Raw genomic sequence first — 23,917 nt, forward strand, 5'->3', positions numbered from 1 at the left:
GTTCCCAACCACGGTTAACACCAGAAGCCCAACCTCATTTTTGGCACCAGTAAGAGTTTCCCTTCAGGAGCCTGTGACAACATAAGTTTGCAGTGACACAGAAATTGTATTCTTCAAAAGTACAAAGCACACAGATCAAAAGATAAAACAGAACATCTACACACATGGGTATTGCTTTATAAAAGCTGGCAAGGAAAGTTTAAGATGTAAGAACCCCTCTGCCCTGCTGATTCTCTCTCTGGCAGGGAGAAGCAGACTACATTCCTTTGTGCTTGCCAGACTGTCCACTTTCCACTGACATACTCTGCGCAGTCTTTTCTAGCTCACCCAAAGTTCCTCCATTTTCTAAAGTCTTTGAGGTTTAGGATCCTCCAAGATCCCTGGCTTTAGCCCTGGGAAGAGTAAACCTTTTTAGTTTGGATGAAGCCAGACAATTTCTTCCCTGTTGATGGTCCAGCCATTGTTAACTCCTTTGAAGCTGTTTACCCCAGAGGTCTTATTTTTGCCACTGTTTCATTTCTGGTGGGTTAGCCCGGCAACTTCCTTTGAGTTAACTACAAATTCAGGCAGGATAATCTTACCCAGATAAACTGAGTTGCATATGATTGATTGATTTATAAATCGATAAACAGTGATTTCCCAGTTCTCACCACTTGTAGTCAGATTTTTTGTTGTTTTTTTTTAAGCCTAGAAGACCACCTGCATAACAGGACATAAAATCTCATCAAGTAATTCCTGCACAGAACCCACCCCTACGGTTTTGATTCCAGGTTGGATTCAAAACTGCAGTGATTGTTAAATTTTTATTCTAGTTTGGATGCAACTGAAATCTTGACATTTTGGCCCCAAAGCCTTGCAAAGACAGGTGGAGAGTTTATGCCACAACTGAACAAGTAGTTTAGCATAAAATCTAACGTGGATCTGAACACTAACCATTGAGCTCCCCAACTTTTAAGGAAGGTTCATTTTTAAAAAGAGCCATTTATTAGGAAAGAATGAGGGTCTGGGACACTGACTTTACAAAGGAGGTTTAAGCCGTAATTAACTGCTAATATCTAAAATAAATTAAGCTAATATTTTAAAAGCTTGACATGGTAAAGAATTACAGGTTAATAATGCTTTATTTACTGAAGACTGGGGTATAGTATTTGTTATAAGTTATCTATAAGCCTCCATTGAGGATACATCAACTAAAATTTAGCATTGCCATCTTGAGGTAAAATTCAAGATGGTGACATGGTGAAAGAACAAAGCTACAAAATGCCAAATTTATTAGCTGCTTGAGGACTTGCAGGAAGGTACGAGTAATCTTAAATTTTCTAGTTAAGTTTCAAATGAAATTCATGCAAATCCTAAAACAAGAGACCTTAAAGCATAACTGTCGGTAGGTACGGGTGAGGGGGAGTTGCAGGGAGAGGAACATCTGTTCAAAAGGGACATCATAGATCATTTTTGCCCAACTCTAAGGGAAAGTATATATCCCATGGCACTTTTTGAAAAGAAAAAAAAATAACTCGTCTCCTTACCATTATCATCCCTCTTTATAAGACAGGTTCTAATATTTATGGGTCTGTGAAAGTTTTTACTGAGGGTATATTAGCTGCTGCTTTTGCCTACAAAGATCACTGTACTACCAGTATTTATCTAACTGTATTCTAACTTAAAGTGTTTTGGAATTCCTACAGCAAGAAATGTACTACTGTATAAAAGCCACATACTATTCTACAATTATTTAATAAGATTAGCTGTATGACAGATACTAGCTCACAGACCCCCTAGGTTTGACAGGTAGGGTTAGTGGTAGGATATTGAGCAATGGTGGTTTTATTCATTTAAAATCTTTGTCTGCTAAATAAATACAGTTCTGAAGATTTTTCTGTCCTACAGAAGAGATGAATGGAAATCCACCAGATATTCTCTTGCCTGGGCTCTAACCAATGCCTCCAAAGTACACCTCTACCCCGATATAACGTGACCAGATATAACATGAATTTGGATATAACACAGTAAAACAGCACTCCGCGGAGGCGGGCCTGCGCGCTCCGGTGGATCAAAGCAAGTTCAATATAACGCGGTTTCACCTATAACACAGTAAGATTTTTTGGCTCCAGAGGACAGCGTTATATCGGGGTAGAGGTGTACCTTAAATGTTTTCATCTGAAGACCTCAGTTAACCTATCACATAACTCTACATGGGAGGATCACTCAATAAACTGGCAGTAAAAGTTTTTCACTGCACTTAGTTTAAGGCTTCTCACAGAGCTAAGCATGTCACACTGGTGAAGCTAACAGCTTGAAGGAGAGCAGAGAAGGATGAAGAATGATGCATTTCCAGCAAGCAGCTAGCCCAAGAGTACAGCAGTTTTGGAGAAGAAAGTCAGCCCTCTTAGCAGTAACTGAATCACATGATGCAATTGCAATATTGATATGGAGCAAGAGGAAAGGGGATGGGTCAGTGAAGAAAATGAAAGCAGAATAAAGTACTAAGCAAAAACTGCATGTTTTAACTAGCTAATATCCTAGATGCCTGTGCAGAGGAGACATAGTAAAGTTTCTGGCCAAAGCCAGGTAAAGAAAGAACCTACGCTGCCAGAAAACAGAAAGGCTGTTTGAGACTCACCTTAACTCAGGATAGACGTTTTCAAGATACCACTTGAAAGGTTTGCAGCTAAGTCTCTTTCTCAATTCCATTCGGCTTTGAATACTAGAGAGAAACAAAAACAGCAAGTTCTGGAAGTTGCATTAGATGCATTTTAAAGCACATTTAATAAGCGAGACATTTATCAGTAGAAATATATTTCAAAGAAATGAAACACCCCTTTGCTCTCATGAACTACTAATGGCAAACAGAATAAGTGAATAGCAAGAAGCAGCAGATTAGACTTACTTGCCGTAAGGTACGTTTCTGGCTGAAGGCACTGCTGCGTAATAGAAATTTTTGTACTCATCCATCCACACTTCTGCTGCCCTACGCGTATTTCTAGGAACAAATCAAATTGAGATGCAGATTATGTTTACTCCTGTCACAATCATGACACTTATTTTTGTCTGTTTTGATTATGTTTATTTTTTCCCCACCCACTACTACACATAGCAGAGAGGTGCTATGACTGAAGCACACACATTTGGAATGGACTTTGTGCCTTCCTTGTGGAGCAGGCCTGCTCCACACTTAAAATTTAGGTCAACATAGCTATAATGCTCAAGAGTGTGAAAAATCCACACCAAGTGCCTCAGCTATGCCATTATAGTCCCGCAGTGTAGAGATAGCCTAAGGGCTTGTCAACACATGAAAATTAACCCATAAGAAGATAGGGTGTGAATTTAAAGTGGATTACCTATTCCTGATTAATTCCATGTGTGGACATACTTATTTTGCAATAAAAGAGTTCATACATGGTGTTAATCAGGAATAGCAGACCAGCCCTAATAGCAGGTCCCAGCTTCCAATTAGAAAAGGTAAAAAGTTTAGTTCAAGGCTTTCATTTTCTACAAAGCTCTTTTTGAAAGCAATTTTGTTAATTCATTAGGCCACATCTTGCAAAGAAACCAAATTTACTGAGTAGTTTTTGAATCAGCAACTTGGAAGAATCTAAAATCTCAACAGCTGGCAATATTTGACAGTTTGCCTTTTATTTTACAAGCAGTTTTCACTAAAGCCAGAGAAAACTGACACACCATCTTATGGAATGTGCATTTCTCAACCTCCTTTTTGTTCCTCCACTACACACCACCTTGAACGGATAAATAATTTTAAGTGGTGAAACATTTAGACTTATGAACCTAGAGGTTTTGTTACAGCTGAGATGACAAAGAATAAGCTGAAGGTTAGACATTTAAATAGTGTTACAAATTCTGCATTAAAGATATGAAAATGTTGTCCAAACTCTTCAGAGATTTCTGTGTATTTTTATATATTTATCTTTATGTAAAAAGAGTGTCTTTAAACCTATTCTGAGCTGCAACGTGACTAAAGCTTTGTCATTCTCCAGAATATTCCTCTCATCATTCTGTAAAAAAGTTCTCTTCTGCTTGAGTACAGTCACAAAAAGCAACTCTAAGCTTTTATCAGTTCAACATTAAATAGATAATCTTGCACAGAAACATGTTACCTGATTAGATGTTGTCTTCAAAAAACCTGGTGTGTTACATATGCATACACAGAAGCAGCATCCATGTAGCAAATATTACAGAACCAAATGATAAATATCACACACCTCTGACTGCCTCAGTTGCCCATCACTCCCAAAACTTACAAATATTTGTAATATTCCAAAATGCTAGGTAGCTTCCAAAAGCTTTTTCTTTATAGGTCAGCCTACCAAAGAAATATTTTCCCCTTCTCTTTCAAATATGGTATTCCTATATGCCAAAAATTACCTCATATGAGAACTGGTTTGGGCAATCCTGTCCCAGTAACAGATTTTCTGTGCATAAAAATATCACAATTTGATAGTATGTTGTCATCAGATTCTGTAAGGCTAGAAATAGGAGCTTTATGCTATTGAGGGTGTCAAGGTTCCTCCCCGACGCTGAACTCTAGGGTACAGATGTGGGGACCTGCATGAAAAACCTCCTAAGCTGATCTTTACCAGCTTAGGTCAAAACTTCCCCAAGGTACAAAATATTCCACCCCTTGTCCTTGGATTGGCCGCTACCACCACCAAACTAATACTGGTTACTGGGGAAGAGCTGTTTGGACGCGTCTTTCCCCCCAAAATACTTCCCAAAACCTTGCACCCCACTTCCTGGACAAGGTTTGGTAAAAAGCCTCACCAATTTGCCTAGGTGACTACAGACCCAGACCCTTGGATCTTAAGAACAATGAACAATCCTCCCAACACTTGCACCCTGGGAAATGTTGGATAAAAAGCCTCACCAATTTGCATAGGTGACCACAGACCCAAACCCTTGGATCTGAGAACAATGAAAAAGCATTCAGTTTTCTTACAAGAAGACTTCTAATAAAAATAGAAGTAAATAGAAATAAAGAAATCCCCCCTGTAAAATCAGGATGGTAGATACCTTACAGGGTAATTAGATTCAAAAACATAGAGAACCCCTCTAGGCAAAACCTTAAGTTACAAAAAAGATACACAGACAGAAATAGTTATTCTATTCAGCACAGTTCTTTTCTCAGCCATTTAAAGAAATCATAATCTAACACATACCTAGCTAGATTACTTACTAAAAGTTCTAAGACTCCATTCCTGGTCTATCCCTGGCAAAGACAGAATATAGACAGACACACAGACCCTTTGTTTCTCTCCCTCCTCCCAGCTTTTGAAAGTATCTTGTCTCCTCATTGGTCATTTTGGTCAGGTGCCAGCGAGGTTATCTTTAGCTTCTTAACCCTTTACAGGTGAGAGGAGCTTTCCCCTGGCCAGGAGGGATTTCAAAGGGGTTTACCCTTCCCTTTATATTTATGACAGAGGGGGAGATTCTCATCTTCTCAGTGGAACCCAGCATTTGCTTCTAGACTTGGGAGATTGTGAGACACCTTCAATTTTAAAAAAAAGAAAAGGAGGACTAGTGGCACCTTAGAGACTAACCAATTTATCTGAGCATAAGCTTTCATGAGCTACAGCTCAGTTCATCGGATGCATCCGATGAAGTGAGCTGTAGCTCACGAAAGCTTATGCTCAAATAAATTGGTTAGTCTCTAAGGTGCCACTAGTCCTCCTTTTTTCTTTTTGCGAATACAGACTAACATGGCTGCTACTCTGAAACCTTCTATTTTAAGTAGTTATGTACTTTAGGTCATTTTTAGACATCTCTCTGACCTCCTGAGGTATGTACGATTGGACAGGAAGGATATGGACAATATTCCCAGTACAAACTTTTTAAAGTCTCTAAAATGTAGTTTTTCAGCTCTTCCTCCTGTCAAAACTTTCTCTTCACACACACCCCCTGCTCCCAGAGGGAGCCTTATTACCTTTTACAAAATTAGAAGTGATCGTTTGGGGAATTAAAGTTTTATTTCATTAACTCCTTCCATGCTCTGAAGCCTATTTTGTACATTTGGCAATAAAAATCTCTAGTGATTTATGGGACATTACCCATCTTCATCAGCTCAGGGAGGATAGGTCCATCAATGGCTATTAGCCAAGATGTTCAAGGATTCAACCCCATGTTTCAGAGTAACAGCCGTGTTAGTCTGTATTTGCAAAAAGAAAAGGAGTACTTGTGGCACCTTAGAGACTAACCAATTTATTTGAGCATCCGATGAAGTGAGCTGTAGCTCACGAAAGCTTGTGCTCAAATAAATTGGTTAGTCTCTAAGGTGCCACAAGTACTCCTTTTCTTTTTGCGAACCCCATGTTATGGCTGTCCCTAGCCTCTGGTTTGCAAGAAGCTAGGAGTGGACAACGGGGGATGGATCACTCAATGATTGACTGTTCTGTTCATTCCCTCTGCAGCACCTGGCATTGGCCACTGCTGGAAGACAGGATACTGGGCTAGATGGACCTTTGGTCTGACCCAGTATGGCTGTTCTTATGTTATCTTTGGAAACACATATTGCTTTGGGAGTTAAAGACATCTTTAATTTGTATCCTTCTGATTCTGCAGGGGAAATGAAATGACCACAAGCTGGTCAAAAACTCCTGAGTGCAAAAACCACAAGCAAAGAGGAAGCTCAAACAATCTCTGCGTTTTGATTGACGATAATTTCCTTGTGGAAACTGCTAATTTTCTAAATAAACTCCCTTTCAGCCAAAACCGAGGAGTTATTTTTCAGCTCCCCCTCTGCTTCTGGCTTTTGTCAGGGATACTTCCTAATTTAGTCAACAGCAATTCAAGTATAAACAAAATTGTAATAATTAACCTTATCCCCCCCTCCCCCCCAAAGCAATTACAGTGACTTGAAAGGGTTTTCACCGCCTTTCAGTCCTTGATGCAGCTGGGCAGCCAAAGGGGGAGGAGGAGGAGGAAAATCAGCCATGTGGAAAGGCAGAGCAAGAGAGACATTGGTTACAGATTTCAGAGTAGCAGCCGTGTTAGTCTGTATTCGCAAAAAGAAAAGGAGTACTTGTGGCACCTTAGAGACTAACAAGTTTATTTGAGCATAAGCTGTCGTGAGCTACAGCTCACTTCATCGGATGTATTCAGTGGAACTCACGAAAGCTTATGCTCAAATAAATGTTAGCCTCTAAGGTGCCACAAGTACTCCTTTTCTTTTTGCGAATACAGACTAACAGCTGTTACTCTGAAACCTCTCATTACAGTGTGTATGGTAACACCCATTGTTTTATGTTCTCTGTGTATATAAATCTCCCCACTGTATTTTCCACTGAATGCATCCGATGAAGTGAGCTGTAGCTCACGAAAGCTTATGCTCAAATAAATTTGTTAGTCTCTAAGGTGCTACAAGTACTCCTTTTCTTTATGCGAATACAGACTAACACGGCTGCTACTCTGAAACCTGTCAAAATTGTTGGAGAAGGTGGTGATGGTGCCTCCCTTAAAAGCTTTTTCTCCCTGGCCCAATGACTATCCATTGTCATTCATAGTGACAATTTGTACAGGGAAAGTGTGAGAATGACACTGCAACCTGGACTGTAGAGTACTCTCCCTCAGTGTGGGAGACACAATTTCAAATTCTCTCTCTCTCACATTCCAGGTGAATGCCCTAACCACTGGGCTAAAACTTATAAGGGATGAACCTCCACCTCTTGTCATTTTCTGAATCTGGTGTCTGCCTTTCCTTTGCTTTGTCAAAATGCCTGAAATTTAAAATAGAATTTTTGGTCAGAACCAAAAAGTTGAACTTTGACATTACCAAAACATTTTGATTTTTCCAGTTTGGTTGAAACAGTTCTGTGAATCTGATACAAATTCGCAAATAGTTTTGGTTAACCCAAACATGCTTTCTTGGCTAGTAAGCTATTTGTCTGAAAAATTTCGCCCATCTCTATTAAGTACCTATTAAGTCTTTTGTGAGGAAAAGCGTCTTGGCATTAGCCCAAAACTGAAAATTGCAGAGCAGTGTGCAAATTACATAGTCTTTCATTAACATGACCCTGAAAGCTACTGTGAAATTGATATGCAGTTACGTCATAAACCCAACCCATATAGTGGAATTAGTAGATCATCTTATTCCCTGGTGTAATATTAATATAATGTAATCAAGACAGGGTATTTCATTATCCATCTTTTGTTTCTTCACATGTGCCATTAATAATTTTCCACAGCAGCATAACATTCAGATCTCAACAGAAAGGGGAAAGCAGATATTTAAAGAAAAATCCCTGCTAAAACTATTCAGAGAAACAAGACCAGTAATTTTATTTCACCAAATCAGCCAATTCATTAGTGCTGCGTAAAAAGTAGAATCAATTTGCACTTCCAAAGAGAGTATTTTATCTAATGTGAAACACTGCCTAAGGGATTGGCTCAAAAGCTTTTATCTAATGTGAAACACTGCCTAAGGGATTGGCTCAAAAGCTTCCAGGTGTGAAGAACGTATGTCTGGGCTCCCTAGATCAGTGGTTTTCAAAGTTCAGGTTGCGACCAGCACTGGATCGTGGAATGCAAGGCACTGGGTTGCCTTACTCAGCACCCAAAGACCCTGGCAGACAGCCAGTGAAAACTAGTAGCCCCTTCCTGTTCTGAAACCGCACTGCATCCTGGCAACAGGTCCGGCTCGTAGGCAGGGGGGCCACAGGGCTCCGTGTGCTGCCCCCACCCCAAGCACTGGCTCCGCACTCGGGGGTGCGGGCCTGTGGGCAAGAGCCACTTGGAGTCGCTTGCGCGCCTCCACTTAGGAGCCAGACCTGCTGGCTGCTTCTGGGGCACAGCGCAGTCCGCGGTGCCAGGACAGGCAGGAAGCCTGCCTCTGCACCCTGACTGTGCTGCTGACCAGGAGCAGCTGGAGGTAAGCCCACGCCCCAATCCCCTGCCCCACCCCGAGCCGCCCAACCCCCCCCAATGCAGAGCCCCCTCCCACATCCCAAACCCCTCATCCCCAGCTCCATCGAATCGCGGGCATCAACAATTTTCTTCTATTGGGTCACCAGAAAAAAAAAAAAGTTTTAAAACCACTGCTCTAGATGACTCGTATTAAATATGATTTGCTTGGGCTCCAGAATCCCTACAGTACAAAACACATTTTATTCTGTTTGCATTTAGCATTTTGTAAATCCTATAAATTATTGATGCTTCATCAACTTGGGAGAACTTGGAGGAATTCCCAAACGCAAATGCTCGACATACTTTGTGCCTAGAATAAGGGTTTGTCTATGCTACGGATACTACAGTGGCTCAGCTACAGTGCTGTGGTGACGTAATATAGACTCTTTTTACAGTGATAGAAGGGGTTTTTCCATATGCCTTGCCAAGTGGTGGTAGCATTCGTCCATCAACTTAGTAGCATCTACACTGGGTTAGGCTGGCATAGCTATGGTGCTCAATTTCACACCCCTTAATGACATATTTATGTTGATCTAAACTTTAAGTGTAGACCAGGCCTCAAGCTGCATCTCTGATTCTTTGGGAAAAAAACACGTGAATGTAAGACTACTACAATGTACTTATACTGTACCTTGATGCATAGGTCTCAAAGCTCTTTACAAAAGTTGATAAAAATCACTTTCCTCATTCTACAGAACTGAGAAAAAGTTAGTGATTCAAGTTCACACAGTGAATCAATAGCAGAGATGGGATTTCTTAACTTCTGAACCATGCTGCCTCCCCAAAAAGGTGGTGGTGGGGGAGGAGGGTTAAAGTTACAGTATAAGGAAGGAAAACTTCATATAACAAACACAGAAAGAAAGAGGAGTGGATATTTTTGACAGGTCAGATTCTAATAGGTACTACTCATTGCAAGTATCAGAATCTGGGCCTATGTGATTATTAACATGACACCACAGAATTGTTTAGTATTGAACTAGCAACCCCAAACCAAAATGTAACACACAAATGTACAAAAAGATCACACCGTTGGTGGATTCTGAGTGTCTGACGTGGAAAAATGAACAATTTAATTTTCTTCATCTTTTAAAAACAGACTGAATACTGAAGATAAAGCCTTTATTTCCCTCAAGACCTTTTAAGAAGATATACACACAAAGTTTTCAAAGTTGATAAGTTTCCATTGTTAAAATATTTTCCATTGCTTCCCTTTCCCCATTTGGCCCAGAATTCTTCCGGCTGATAGCAGGCAATTCCTCACCGCTTTATTAAAACATTTCACCACTATCAGCTTAATCTTCCAATTTTTATTTTTGCCCTAATTTCAGCATCTGAGTTATCACTAGGGCTGAAAGGTAATCTCCTTTTAATTAAAAAATTTCTTCATAAGATTTTCACTTCAGATCCTATTGTACATATTTTTAGTAAAAGGCCCTGGAAGTTTAATGAAGTTACTGCCACCTGCTGGCTAACTGGAAAAAACCCAAAATCCACAGTTCCACAGTTTAGCCAAGAACTTGCAAATAGTTACCTTGCAAACACAGTACCACTCCCACCAGGGAAGGTGTAAGGATGTTGCTTGCGGAATACATGACCCACTCTGCTGCATGGGATAATTTCAAGGCTCCCTCCACATTGCCACACTCTGAATGAAATCTCTGCAATTAGGAATGCATGATAAGTATCCACATAAACCTAAAGTAATTTGTAAATTCTGACTCTTCACACATTTTTTCAATATATGCACTATGTCACGTAGGATTAAAGGAAAATATTTAGCTTGCAGAGAACATAATGAGCTTTTATAGTACTTGCCTGGAAGAAAAGTAAAGAGGACTCTCTGAAAAAGCTAACAAACTGCGCTCAGCATGTCTGACAGTCTCACTTCAGTGTTCTCTAAACTCTGGAGAAGCAGCTATGGATTTATATCCCTTTGCCTGCCAGTATTTATAAAGTTCCACTGGTGAGTTTTACTAGAGAGTTTACACAGCTTTCGGCCCAGAGATTAAAATCTATAGTGGACCGATGCGAAACAAAACAACTAAATTCAAGTGTGAGCTATGTAGAGTTTTACTTATTGATAAAAGTTTGAAGCTAGTTTGCATAGTTTCAGCAGAGAGCTGGGTGAAGGGTAAGCACACAACAGATGTCAATATTAGAAGTCATATGGGGTTTAGGAGGATTTGTTCTGAATGTCAGATCATGGAATTAGAACTGGCACAGTTTGCACAAAAAGGTAGCTTTTTAAAAAAAGGATTGAAATAATCACGAATTCAGTCCAACAAGATAGCGTTTGTATTCAATATTGAAGTTGATTTTATTTTTACAATAAATTTTGAAATACCTGCCTGCAAGCCAAATTCTGTTGCCCGGCCCTGCATGCGTGATCTCTCACACCAAACCAGCAGGCCCTCAATATAAAAGGCAAAATGCGACTATGTAATGTTAACAGCTTGGTTCATCATGAAAGAGTCGACCCATTGTTCTTTAAAATGTGTCTTTTTAAATACTACTCTCCCTGTTTTTCCCCTCTCGCAGCTGCAAATGTTTCAACGCTCCCCCTATCATCTCTGTCCCAGGGGCTAGTGCAGATGAGAAGGCAGAAAAAAAACGCACTCATGATGAAATGTTCTCTGAGCTCATGCAGTCCTCCCACACTGAAAGAGCTCAGCAGAATGTGTGGAGGAAAACAATGGCAGAGTTTAGGAAAGCAGAAAATGAACGCGAGGACAGGAGGGATGAGCAAGATGAGAGGTTGCAGGAGCAAGAGGAGAGGTGGCGGCAGCGTAATGAGAGGAGGCAGGATGCAATGCTGAGGCTACTGGGGGATCAAATGGATATGTTCTGGCGTCTGGTGGAGGAAAGGCAGCAGGAGCACAGACTGCTGCTGCAGCCCCTGTGTAACCGCCCTCCCTCCTCCCCAAGTTCCATGCACTCCGCCAACTTAATGCGCTTAGTGTGGACATATGCAATTGACTGCATAAAATCGATTTCTAAAAATTGACTTCTGTAATGTCGACCTAATTTCATAGTGTAGACATACCCTTAGAAACTCTTCACCTTGAGAAATTACAGCTTCCAGCCTGCCCTCCCCGCCCCACCTCAAGCTCTTGATCCTGCAAAGCATTTAAGCACCTGCTTAACTTTAAGCACATGAAGTTAGTAGGACTACTCATGCTTAAAATTAAACATGTACTTAAGTGCTCTTCTGGATTCGGGCCAAAAGAGTGAAAGGAAACCGTGTAGAGAACGTGTGGGACAGCAGGAGAGAAAGCGCTTGGACAGGGATCTCAGGGCTGTGTTCCCACAGAAGGAACGAAAAGCTCATGCTCTAATAAATTTGTTAGTCTTTAAGGTGCCACAAGTACTCCTTTTCTTTTTGTGGATACAGAGTAACATGGCTGCTACTCTGAAACCCATTAATATAGTCCTTCAGTAAAGACAGAAGCAAACTGGAAGTTCTAAAAAGCTGTCACAGTGAAAAATGTTTTTGAATACACCTCTCCTAGCAGAAGCAGAAAACTTCATGTTACTGTAACCCAAACAACCAAAACAGAATTATTCAGCTCAAATATCACCCTTAGCCCAAGAACAAGCATTAGAACATGGCCAAAGGCCAGTTTTTTCCCAAAATAATAGAACTATCTTAAACTTAGGTCCAAGTGGTCTACTAGGACAGATGATAAATTATATTAGATCAGTCTTCAGACAGCTACATTTTAATTGATTTCTTAAAGTATACATAAGAGGATTAAACCCATGAACTTCTGTGTTCTGCTTTACATGATTAAATTTCAGCAACATCTTACGAAGTCCCTTAAACTGGTAGCACTTAGACACTGCTGCATTTTAATCAATTTAGCTAGAAGAGAATGCCATTTTAGAGCTATACCAGAAATTATTTTTCAAAAATGCAATCTGTATTCCTGTAATTTCTTACTTCCATTTTATTGGCCTGCCTTTTCACAAAAATAATTGAACTGTATAGATAACAAATGCTTCCCTCTCAGTCACTCATATTCAACATTCTAGTCCTACCCCGTTCTAATTCTTTATTTTAATCTGAAGCTTGGCGGTCTCTGAATTTTTGCCAATAATCCACTTAGTCTTAACTGTCATTTAAATCCTGACTGTACAAACAGAAGAAAGCCATGTACATACCTAAGTTTTCTCCACCCCACACATCCATCATCATATCATACTTTCCTAACTCTTCGAAATAGAATTTGTCCATCACGAACAACCCGCCAGCTATCATTGGGGTTCTAAAGAGACAGAAGGGAGAAAAGTCAGAAGTTAAATATTTAATGATCTGCCAGTTTATTGTGCTTTATCATTTGAACCTTCAAGGCTGAATGCTTACTTGAAGTAGTCTTGCAATATTTTTCTCTTGAAGGCATTTAGTCACTATTCCTTGTATAGCACTACATGCATACCACCACACTAGCATTTCTAAAGAATATACTGCTTCATGGCTTATATACCTAAAGTTTGTTTCTATTTCCAGATCCTTATTCAGGTCTCTCATTCCTTTTATATAGGACATGTACTCAGAGTCAAACTGAATTTTAAAACCTTTAACATAGTCTTAGCATAATAAAGGTATTAATTTCAATTCAAGAAAGAAGGGGTCATCTTATAAGTGCAGACAGTACACTAAGATCCTTAGAAATAATAGTTATTTTGCACTTATAAGTGCAAAATTCTAGCTCAGGTCTCAAGAGTGCTATACAAGCAATGAAAGAACTAAGCCTCATCACCCCAATGAGGTAGGGTAAATATCCTCTTTTTGCAGCTGGGGAAATGAAGTAGTCCATTCAGTCATATTTACATTTTGCAATGTTTGTCAAGCCAAGTGGTGTACATAGGGTATATATTATAATGTGTTCATGTCATATACATCTGACAGTTAACTGTTGATAGTTAACCTATGATGTTTAACAGGCCAACAAGCTGGTTAAAAAAATAGTTCTACACATTCTAGAAAAAGGGAAAAACAGAAGAAGCTCTTGATGTTAACTATTAAATGCTATCAGACTTTTCTTATTACGTTTATCAATAATGGAAGCTGAACAATGAATCACAGTGATTATTTCCATTCAAATCCACAGATTTGTACTATCAGTTTCTTGCTTCTGTTCCATGTGGTACAACACCAGCTTGCACAAAACTAAAAACCATACATGAAGGATGGGAAAGGAAAAAAAGTAATGTATGACTCAGCTTCAGGCAATGTTCTAGAAAAACATTATAGTCCTGCAAGTTTTTGTCTTGCATTTAAACTTTCATAAAAGGACTCCCTAGCACTTATCAGTTAGCATAGGGATCATTTGTCAAAGACAATATTTGGGAGATAGTAGCTCAGGAAGTTGCACTTTTAAAAATATCTACAACATTGTTTTGTGAGGGGAAAGATGTTGACAGGAACATACTTTATGGGAGCAACTGGGTTTCCTTGTCTTGCTCTTCTTTGCTCTGGTGTCATGTAATCCCATTTGAACACCAAGTTCCAATCAAAGCCTAAAAGGGGGGTGGGGGAAATCAGAAAGGAAAAAAATTGAAAGTTAATTGAGGTTTTAATTCATTGTTCAGCTTTTACTGATGCTTTTTCTTACTAAAAATTGGGAACGGACATTCAGATTAGATGGTTAGCGCAAAACAAATAGTTTAACATAAGGATTCAAATGAACATCTGAACTCAGGTAAACATTTGAGGGGAGAACAGAAATGAAAAGGAAAGGATGGAAGAGAAGAATCTAGATAAGAGACAGAAATGGGCTCAAATGTAAACTAAATTTATCTTGAAATACTTCTATATTGTATTTTAAAATCCACAGTCAGCAACACTAAATGAGAAACAAAAAGCCTTGGTATGGATCTAGTCTCATACACCTCTGGTTAAGTAGAGCATCAAAGAACTTTCAGTCATCATGGACACATGAGAGGTCATTACCACAATTATCTGATTTGTCAGATTATACCTATCACTCCCACAGCAGCTAATGTTTGTTTATTTGTTCGTCTCTGTTTATTACAAGCAGCACTCTCCTGGATGTCACCACAGGTTATTTGCAATTTCGTTCACCTACCTAGTTTGGAAACCTACTTATGCCACTTTCTTTAACTGCATGCTTAGAAAATATGGCATGTTAAAACCTTCAGGTGCAGTGCTTTATGTTTAACTAAAATTGTTTTATGTAAGGGTGAAAAACCTCTCTCTTTGGACAGCTTGCTTTGTGAATTAAGGTTAGAAAAACAAGCATAGAAACTGCCAAAGCTAGATCAGACTAGTCATGTATCCAGTCCAGCATTCTGTCTCCAACTGTGACTCGTACCAGATGCTTCAGAAGGAGGTGCGAGAAACCCAGCAGCTATGGGATAATTGGTCAACAGTGAAAATTTCTTCCTATTCCCACATCTCTGAGGAAGCCTCATGCCCTGAAGCATGGAAGTTTACACACTATACTAGGAGAAAGCTATAATGCTTATTACGTAATGGCTAACATGACAGCTATTCACACTACACCTGCTACCAAAAGCATTTAGAACAGATTAGGTCATCTAATAGAGGATTTCCAGATTTGTCAAGAGAGATCAGAGGTTTTCCTTTTCTGAATGGAGGTATAGCAGTTTGCCTTTGGAGAAATGGGATAGATCGGAAAAGGACAAAACTGGCTCAGGAAACATTTGCCCCACCAAGTCTATTGCACTAAGGATCCTTAACACGTGCCAATAGATTTCTGCCTGGTAGGATTGATATGGACAGCAAAATGAAAACAGCTGAATCCATCTTTGACCCCACAAGATATTTATATTAATTTTATATTCACAGAAAATGAGTAGTAGTTCTGAAGTATTTCATCAGACAAGCGTGCCAACAGGGCAAACCTCTTGACAAGTTTGGAGGTTCCTATAAAATGTTTATTCTATAAAAACTAAAAAAAGCATTTCCACATTATATTTAGAGCTTTCATCTCTTAAAAAGCACTTTTACATATAAAAGGAAGTAGTATTACATTAGATAACAAAATCTCCATCACAACAAGAAAAATGTACCCTGATACTCTGTATCCTATTAAGTCAAATTTATTCTGTACTCCATAAAATGATTTGAATTACAGTGACCTATACTGTAGCTGCTGTTCCAGTGCACAAGCACTATTGAGACATAGAGTTACATACCCTATACTGAAAACAAGGGGTCTCTTTTGGAACGCAGGAGAGTGTTACAAAACAACACAGAATAAGCGTAGAAAGCACTTTTAATGATAGTATTTTTTTGCTTCACCATCTTCAGTGACTGGGGAAAGCCTGAGCTCAAGAAGCCGAGATCACCTACTCGATAACAGGAGTTGTTTTAAACAGCACGTTTATATGTATCACTCAAGTGCAGGCCTCATGTGAAAAAGGTATTTCCTCTTCCTTCATGTGCAAGATAATTTATGGACACTCCTATCACTAAGTGTTTAGATCTAATTTAATAACATTCTATTACAGTAATTGAAAATATTTTTTCAACAGGTAACAACACTTTTACAACATTAACAGTATGAAGAGGTTGAAAACTGTCTTGGACCAAAAAGATGAAAATACATGGATTTGGAAACTGTGGTCAGATTTAGAAATGAATGTAAGGAATTTTTTTCCCTTTCTCCTACCCTTTAAAAAATATAAAATAATAATAATAATTTAGTGCTTGGAAAAAACACCAGACTGCTAGTCCTGGGTAATTAAGTTCTCCCCCCACAGATCATGTATAAAAGCAGTGTAAGTAAGATTTCCCATGTCTCAGTCATGACATGGAGAGACTACATCTAGGGATGAAAGGATAGCTCAGTTTCCATGCTTAGTCTTTGGCCTTTGCTGAGATGGCCAGAGATGCCACATGTCCCAGTGACTCTGATTGGAGTCTGTCCTTAGGGAACAGGGGGACACCACATATTCATGTAACAGACCTCTAAACTATTTTTAAAAGTTTGAACATGCAACATTTCTATTGCTAAAATTCAAAAGTAGGCAAATCCCACCTTTTGAATCCATGATAGCAGAGGGTCCCACATGCTTAAACTCATAGGGGGCAAGTGGGCAGGACTGGGGAACCACAGCTCCATAGGAGTAACATGAGGAATAGCAGCAGACTATTTGATACATTCGCCATTACCCTCTCTTCCTCCCTCCACCCATTCCCATGGAGCAAGGGTTTAAGCAGCACAACCACTATGGCAGCTAGTCCACAGCTGGAAGGAGGGAATACTACCTCAGAGAATTCCAATGCACAAATAGCAGTGCACAGATATCCAGGATTTGGGGGTTGGACTAGATGACCTTCTGGGGTCCCTTCCAACCCTGATATTCTATGATTTAAAAGCATGGCAAACAAAAACACTAGACTTGCATATTTTAGAAAGCTGGCACATGTATACATACCACCACCAGAATGCTTAGGAAGTGCTAATTTTGTATACATTTAGAATTCAGTTATTTACCTTCTTTATAATAATGAGCATATAATTGTGGGGAAATTGCATGCCTCAGCGTATTAATAAAGGGATAAGGAGCCTCTCATCTCCAGGTCACAGGTTGGAACTTGATACTCAAGCGTAGTATCTGAAGTGAAGACTGACCATATTCAGTCTAGTTTCATCAGTAGGGATCATTCCTAAGACAGCCAATGTAACTAGCAAATGCAATGGCAGTCTCAGTAAACACTAAAGACTAAATGGGTATGGAAACTGAACTACCCTCCCTGAACGGATCCCCTCTAAGCCATGGTTGAAACACATTGGAGATCAGCACGAAGGAGTTTCCACTGACACTGCTTACACAGTACTGTCATGTGAACAGAGTTCAGTTTCCAGGGTTGTCACTCATCCACTTTGCTTTGTCTTGTATTTTAATGGCAGCACCCAAGAGCTCAGCCCTGGTTTGAAGTTTTATAAGTGTTGTATAAAGTGTTTATTGTCAGTCAACTATTCACACAATAGGTTCAGGGAGTGCTTTTAATTTATTATTTTGAAAGAAAGACACTACTATTTCTAACAGAGTTCTCCATCATAAAATTAAGGAATAATGGAATGGTAGAATCTTTCTAATCAGTATATATATATATATATATATATATATATATATATTTTTAAAGGTAGCCACTGTACCCTACCATGCACACAATTAATGACTGTAATGTCAAATAGTTTAGTCCAATTGTTTGAGATGAGAGTTTAGTTTTAATTTTTAAACAATGTGCATGCATGCATGCATCAGGGGCAGAGAGAGTGAGGAAAAAAAAAAATCAACACACACACCACTACTGATGACTTGCCAAGCTATATAGAGATAAATGCCTTATCATCTAAGACCAGAATCAAATACTGTGCCATATGCTTCTCCTGAAGTGCATGCAAAATTACCATAAACATTGGTGAGAGTTTTGCATGAGAACAGGGTAGTATAAACCTTAAGAGTTTGTTTATGGCTCAAAAGAAACAGTTTTCAAATAATGGAATCAGAATCCAATTTGAGTCCAGTCTAAGCCCAGGAAGACACTGTGAAAACACCAACCTGATGTGTGAAAAGGAACAAGGGTGCATTAATGCTGTCAGTTCTGGGAATGCAGCAATTATGTTTTGCGCTTTGATGCATTAATTTTTTTGTTGACTCATATTCCAGTACAGGTACATACCGCCTTTTAAATCAGCTGACGCCCCCACGTACTGGAAGTTGTCCATATTAATTACATCAATTATAGGAGACACAACTCTGGTCTTGTCCTAAAATAAATATTAAAAAGTAAATATTGAAATAATGAAATCAATAGAAAAAGATTCAAGCAGGATGAGATGTTGAACCATTTAGTGGGAGACCATTAGCACCCCTTTTCCTGTTTTTGACTCACTTTGAACAGTCAGAAAGAGTTTCTCCTATTGGCTCTCTCAGCAAGAGAGTTCTCTCCATCACCTCCAGAAGCAGCTGCCTCGTCTTATGGTTTTCACCCCCCTCTTCATTCTAGGCTACTTTTATACAAATTTAATCCCCTCCCTTTGACTTTACCCTGAAGCAGACATCACTGCATTGCACATCAAACCTCAGAAGGCAAGTCAGAAGCACTTGCACCATTCTTAGCTTAAAACTACCCCAAAGAACAGGCGTGTCAAAGCTGCTCCAGAATTCAGATCCCAAGTCTCCTGCAATCCAGTATACTGCAGTACTCACCAGGTCTTTGCTAGTCTACCACCGTAACCCAATTTAAAAATAAATAAAAAATGTTTTGACGCTACTGCATCAGGAGATTCTTTCATTAGCACTGATCATGTTACATGCCAGTGCAGAATGTAAGAAACCTGGGTTCTTAAAGAGGTCAATAGACTCCACATTCAAATACTCAATTAGGTAGGAAAAAGAAGGTCAAAATATTAAATCCATGAAAAGTCACTAATTGCTAGCAACAAAGCCTTTGGACAGATATTGCACCCACCAGTAGTGAAATTGCTTTGAATGCTACTCCAAACAACATGTTCTTCAAATGCAAAGCATTTTATCAAATTCACAAAACTTGCTTTCCCGTTACCCCTGAATGTAACCATTAGGATCTTGGTAAGGTCTCAGTATCTTAAAACTACTGATTTTGTGATATTCCAAATGTGATAGCTTGGCATGTTCCATTTCTTTCTGTTAAGTGAACAGAAACGCATTCAAACATAACTTCTGATTGTTCAAACAACTGATGACCTATCCTGAAATATATTTGCTTGCATGCAAAGTAACAGTACAAGAACTCTGGGCTCAGATGTAAGATTCAGATTGCATCACTCTGATGACATGCATGGATAACATTTCTGAACAGAATGCCATCAATTAGGGGCAGGACCAAAACATGTAACTCAAGAAATCCCTATAGATTAAGTAGTATGGAAAATGTAAACAGGTCTCCAATAAAGGAGAGGAGATCTATTTTGATTAATCTATAATACAGTAAGCACTCATGTTAAATAAGGTACAAAGCTAAATCTCTTAATTATGCTTTTAATTGTATTTATGAGGTTAGTTTTAATGTAAAGTAATAGGGTATATAACTTCTGTAATGGGTTCAACACCCTACACTTTGCACCTCTAATTGGTTATTAATCATTTTGTCCTTTGCACTACTGAACTTTTGCAAGAATATTATAATTGCACATATTGAAAGTGATTGCTGTAAAGTATTCTCTCCTCTGGTTAATCAATTTAAATATGCCAAGTCATGAAAGGTATCACCTTGTTTTATCTTCATTTAATCTTAAATTGCTAACTCCCTAATGATCTCAGTATAGCCACTGCAAGTTATTACAAGTACCTATAATCTTGTGAAATACTGAGTATTTTACAGGAGTCAGGTCATCTTACCTTCAGTGAGCAGGTTGTCTGAAATTTACAGCCTACTAAATTTGTCAAAGGAGGATCTAATTGGGTCTGTAGTTAAAATTCAAGCTAAGGGTCCTAACCAATATCATTTCAGTTGTGGCACATAGGCCAAGTATGACCCTTCATCGAAGACTTTAAACCTTGAACACTGTGTTGCATCCATAGTAGAGAGACAACTAATGAAATAATTAGTTTAGTCTCGGTTAGAAAAACCCAGACACACAAATCAAGCTTGAGACACAGGACAGGCCAGAAAAGGCAAAATATAAGCTTTTTTGCTCCCCTACCTTTTATATATCCACTTGCTCCGAGCTAATCCTAGATATAAACTGCACAGACAAAGACTGGCGCTAAATGATCCCTTTTGTGCTCTCAAAATAAGCAGTCAATTTTCCACCCAGTTCAAGTATGCTAGATCTTAACTATTCCATTAATTTATACGAATGGGTTACACAAAAAACAAAAAAATGAAACCCCCCAGAAAGTAAGACGTTTGAACAAAAAAAAAAAACCAACCAAAAACAAAACAAGTTGTTGTTTTACTTTGGTAAAAATATTTCCAAATACTGAGATAGCGGTAGGGGAAACATCCTTGTTTAAAAGTAAGTGCGGAGGGAGCAGCCTCACAATGGGAACGCAGACACATTGCAGCCTATCTGCTTGTTTTTATAGTACAACCAGCACTGGATGTCCATGTATAGCAACCAATTCTACACTAAATACTGCTCAGTATCTAAGCCCATCTCTGAGAGAACCTTTCTGGGTTGCAATTTTTAAAATAATTCTGCTTGGCACAGCTGAGTGGCAGTAAAAGATGCTCAAACCACCTTTGCAGCTCTGCAATATGGGACTGTTACACCAGGAGGGGATTGCCAGAACACAGCAGAGTTCCAGCCATGCCTTCCATGTCAGAGGTGGGTGTAATGGAGTAGGTGGCAGCTTGCTGACTATATATCCATCTGATTCCCACATGCCAGGAATTCTAGTCCGGTCCATTTCACTTTGATACCCATACACTTGTACAGTGGTTTTCAAACTTTTGTACTGGTGACCCCTTTCACACAGCAAGCCTCTGAGTGTGACCCCCCTTATAAATTAAAAACACTTTTTAATATATTTAACACCATTATAAATGCTGGATGAAAAGCATGGTTTGGGGTGGAAGCTGACCGCTCACGACCCCCCACGTAATAACCTTGCGACCCCCTGAGGGGTCCTGATCCCCAGTTTGAGAACCCCTGCACTAGTATCACAATGTTTATACAAAACCTTTATAAAGCTTTTATATTTTTTTTTTTAAAATATCCCACAAACTAAATCGTAGGTTCAAACTGCCAGACAGTAGCTCTCTAATACTGCATTACTCTCCAGTTTTTTTAAATGATTATATCATCCCTGGTTTTCCTCATGACGTAAAGCAATAGATGCTTTTTTTTTTTTTTTGAGGGGGAGGGGCTACAAAATGGACAGAGCATTTATGTATTCTTAATATTAATTCTTGCACCATGCTAATAAAACTGTTAATGCAGATAAAGTGTTAACTGATATTCAGGCTTCAGTATATAGGGGGTACAGGACCATCCACTGAAAAGATTAAATTCAGTGGCTCCCCTGAAATGGCCATTAATTAAACTGCATTTGTTATGCGAAAAGATACTTAATTTGCATTGCTGAAATCCTATAGGAAGTCTGATGTGCATTTTGAAAATCAGAACAAAGGCTAAGTGAAAATCTTGTTACATTTTTTAGTCTGCTGCTTCTGTTCTGTAGGTTTTCCACTATACTTTGCAACAGCATATAGAACTGAAAAGGTGTGTGTGTTTTGTGGTGACGTTGAAGGGAAATGAAGTGTGAACACAGTACGAGTCTCTAGATTCTGGAAATTCAAAGTAATACAGTATTTCATTTTAATATTTGGTAGAGAAGTAATACAGGCTTTACAGATTTGGTGCATCATATACTTTATTGAAACCATCAGGAAGTATTTTCAGAATTCTAAATATTTTGCTTTTTTAAAATTCTAGAGGATTTCAAATGGTTTCACAAAGATTAAGCTTCACAATACTACAAGGATCTACTGATAACCTCATTTTGCTGTTGTGCGAACAAAGTTTAAGAGACTCACTGAAAGTCACGAGAAATTTGAGAGACGGGGAAATAAAACCAGTCTCACTCAGTCACAATGCCATCTTCTCTTCCTCCAAACCTCGTTTTAAATAAATAAGATTATCAAGTAAGAGTGATGATCAAAGTTTACACAGTCTACAGTTAGGCTGTGATAGCAGAGATCATGAATTAAACTGTCCCCAGATATGCATGCCACCCTTGTTTATAGAACAAATATAGGAAACAGAAAATGCCAAATAGAAAGGACGTAATATCTAGGCTTGTGAAGAACATGGGAGCTATCTGTATTATTTTTATTAATATTGTTTATTAGATTATCATTAAGTTTGTTACCTGGTTTCAAAGGATTAGCTCCTACAGGAGCTCACTTCACAGCAGAGATCAGAGTACGGCTTTACATCAATCAGTCTGCAATTCCTAACAGATAATGCAAACAATCATCTGCATTGAAGCCTATCCTTGACTTCCCCCCCAGTAAGGTGCATAAGCCGGTTTGGCCAGTTTCAGGAGTCCCACGTCAGACAAAAACTTTGGAGGGGCATAAAAAGAGGACCATAGAACAGGAAGAGAATCTGCAGGGAAGCAGATGGAACCCCTGTCAATAGAAGCAGGAGTACCTGGGATAAGCTGGACTTCGCTAGGCTTTGAGGGAATGCTAAGCTGTAGGTAAGACAACATGCATGTAGGCCTTTTGTTGCTTTAACCCTTTTCTCTGATTGCTATGTTCCTATGTGTAAAACTTTGTTTTGAAAAAGCTGCTTTGAGTCACTGTTTACACCTACTGGCCACTGCTCCTTATGGGAAGGCTCTTGCAGGTGCTAAACCCAATTGGGCCTGTTCAGGAATCATACAAGTAAACTGGGATGCTGCAGCTCAGCAACCCAGTCTGAGTGGGAGACTCATGGAATTCCACTCCCAGACAGAAGGCAGGGGCCCAATGTCTGAGGGTCGTACGCTGGAGAGATCTGTGAGGGGAAACTGTGACAATGCTGTTACAGCATGAGAATCATGTAAACTGATTCAATTAAACCCCCACACTAAGATATTTGTACTGTGCTCTGCTAAAACTGCTCTCCTTCCTCCCCCCGCCCCCCAACCATCCCATTAGATGTTTTCATCAACTTTTATAGTGTATTTAATCTTTGTAAAAACCAATGACCACTGAGCAGCACTGGAAATAGAAGATCTCTACCTACCTACAAAGCTGGTATTGCAAGGGCAGCAGCAGTGCAGGCTTTCCACACTGCCCTATTAAATGTGTCCCAACCATGACCTGAAGAAGTCATCTCTAGGCCTAAAACAGGTGAGTTTTCACATCCATTCCGCTTTTAGGCTCAGAATAAAAAAAGTGCCAATTAATGCCAAACTACATATTGTTTGCACTGTGAGCAAGTCTGAGATCAACACATAAGTTAACCAAGAGCCATCACGTACTGTATATGAATTGTTTCCAGGCCTTACCAACCTGAGCAGGCATAAAACC

At 39.2% G+C, this 23,917-nt stretch overlaps 1 protein-coding gene across 2 annotated transcripts in view; it reads right to left on the reverse strand.

Moving 5' to 3' along the window:
• Nucleotides 1-23,917, reverse strand: part of GALNT2 (polypeptide N-acetylgalactosaminyltransferase 2) — a 154,549-nt gene that overhangs the window by 18,287 nt on the left and 112,345 nt on the right. For both annotated transcript variants that reach the window (XM_073338037.1, XM_073338038.1), the window contains exons 8-13: nucleotides 18,590-18,677; nucleotides 14,343-14,430; nucleotides 13,072-13,175; nucleotides 10,442-10,568; nucleotides 2,888-2,980; nucleotides 2,621-2,704 (exon numbers count right to left, since the gene is read on the reverse strand). In XM_073338037.1, the coding sequence (XP_073194138.1) occupies nucleotides 2,621-2,704; nucleotides 2,888-2,980; nucleotides 10,442-10,568; nucleotides 13,072-13,175; nucleotides 14,343-14,430; nucleotides 18,590-18,677 (584 nt within the window). The remainder of the gene's footprint in view (nucleotides 1-2,620; nucleotides 2,705-2,887; nucleotides 2,981-10,441; nucleotides 10,569-13,071; nucleotides 13,176-14,342; nucleotides 14,431-18,589; nucleotides 18,678-23,917) is intronic.

Source organism: Lepidochelys kempii, chromosome 3, assembly GCF_965140265.1.
Source record: "Lepidochelys kempii isolate rLepKem1 chromosome 3, rLepKem1.hap2, whole genome shotgun sequence".
NCBI lineage: Eukaryota > Metazoa > Chordata > Testudines > Cheloniidae > Lepidochelys > Lepidochelys kempii.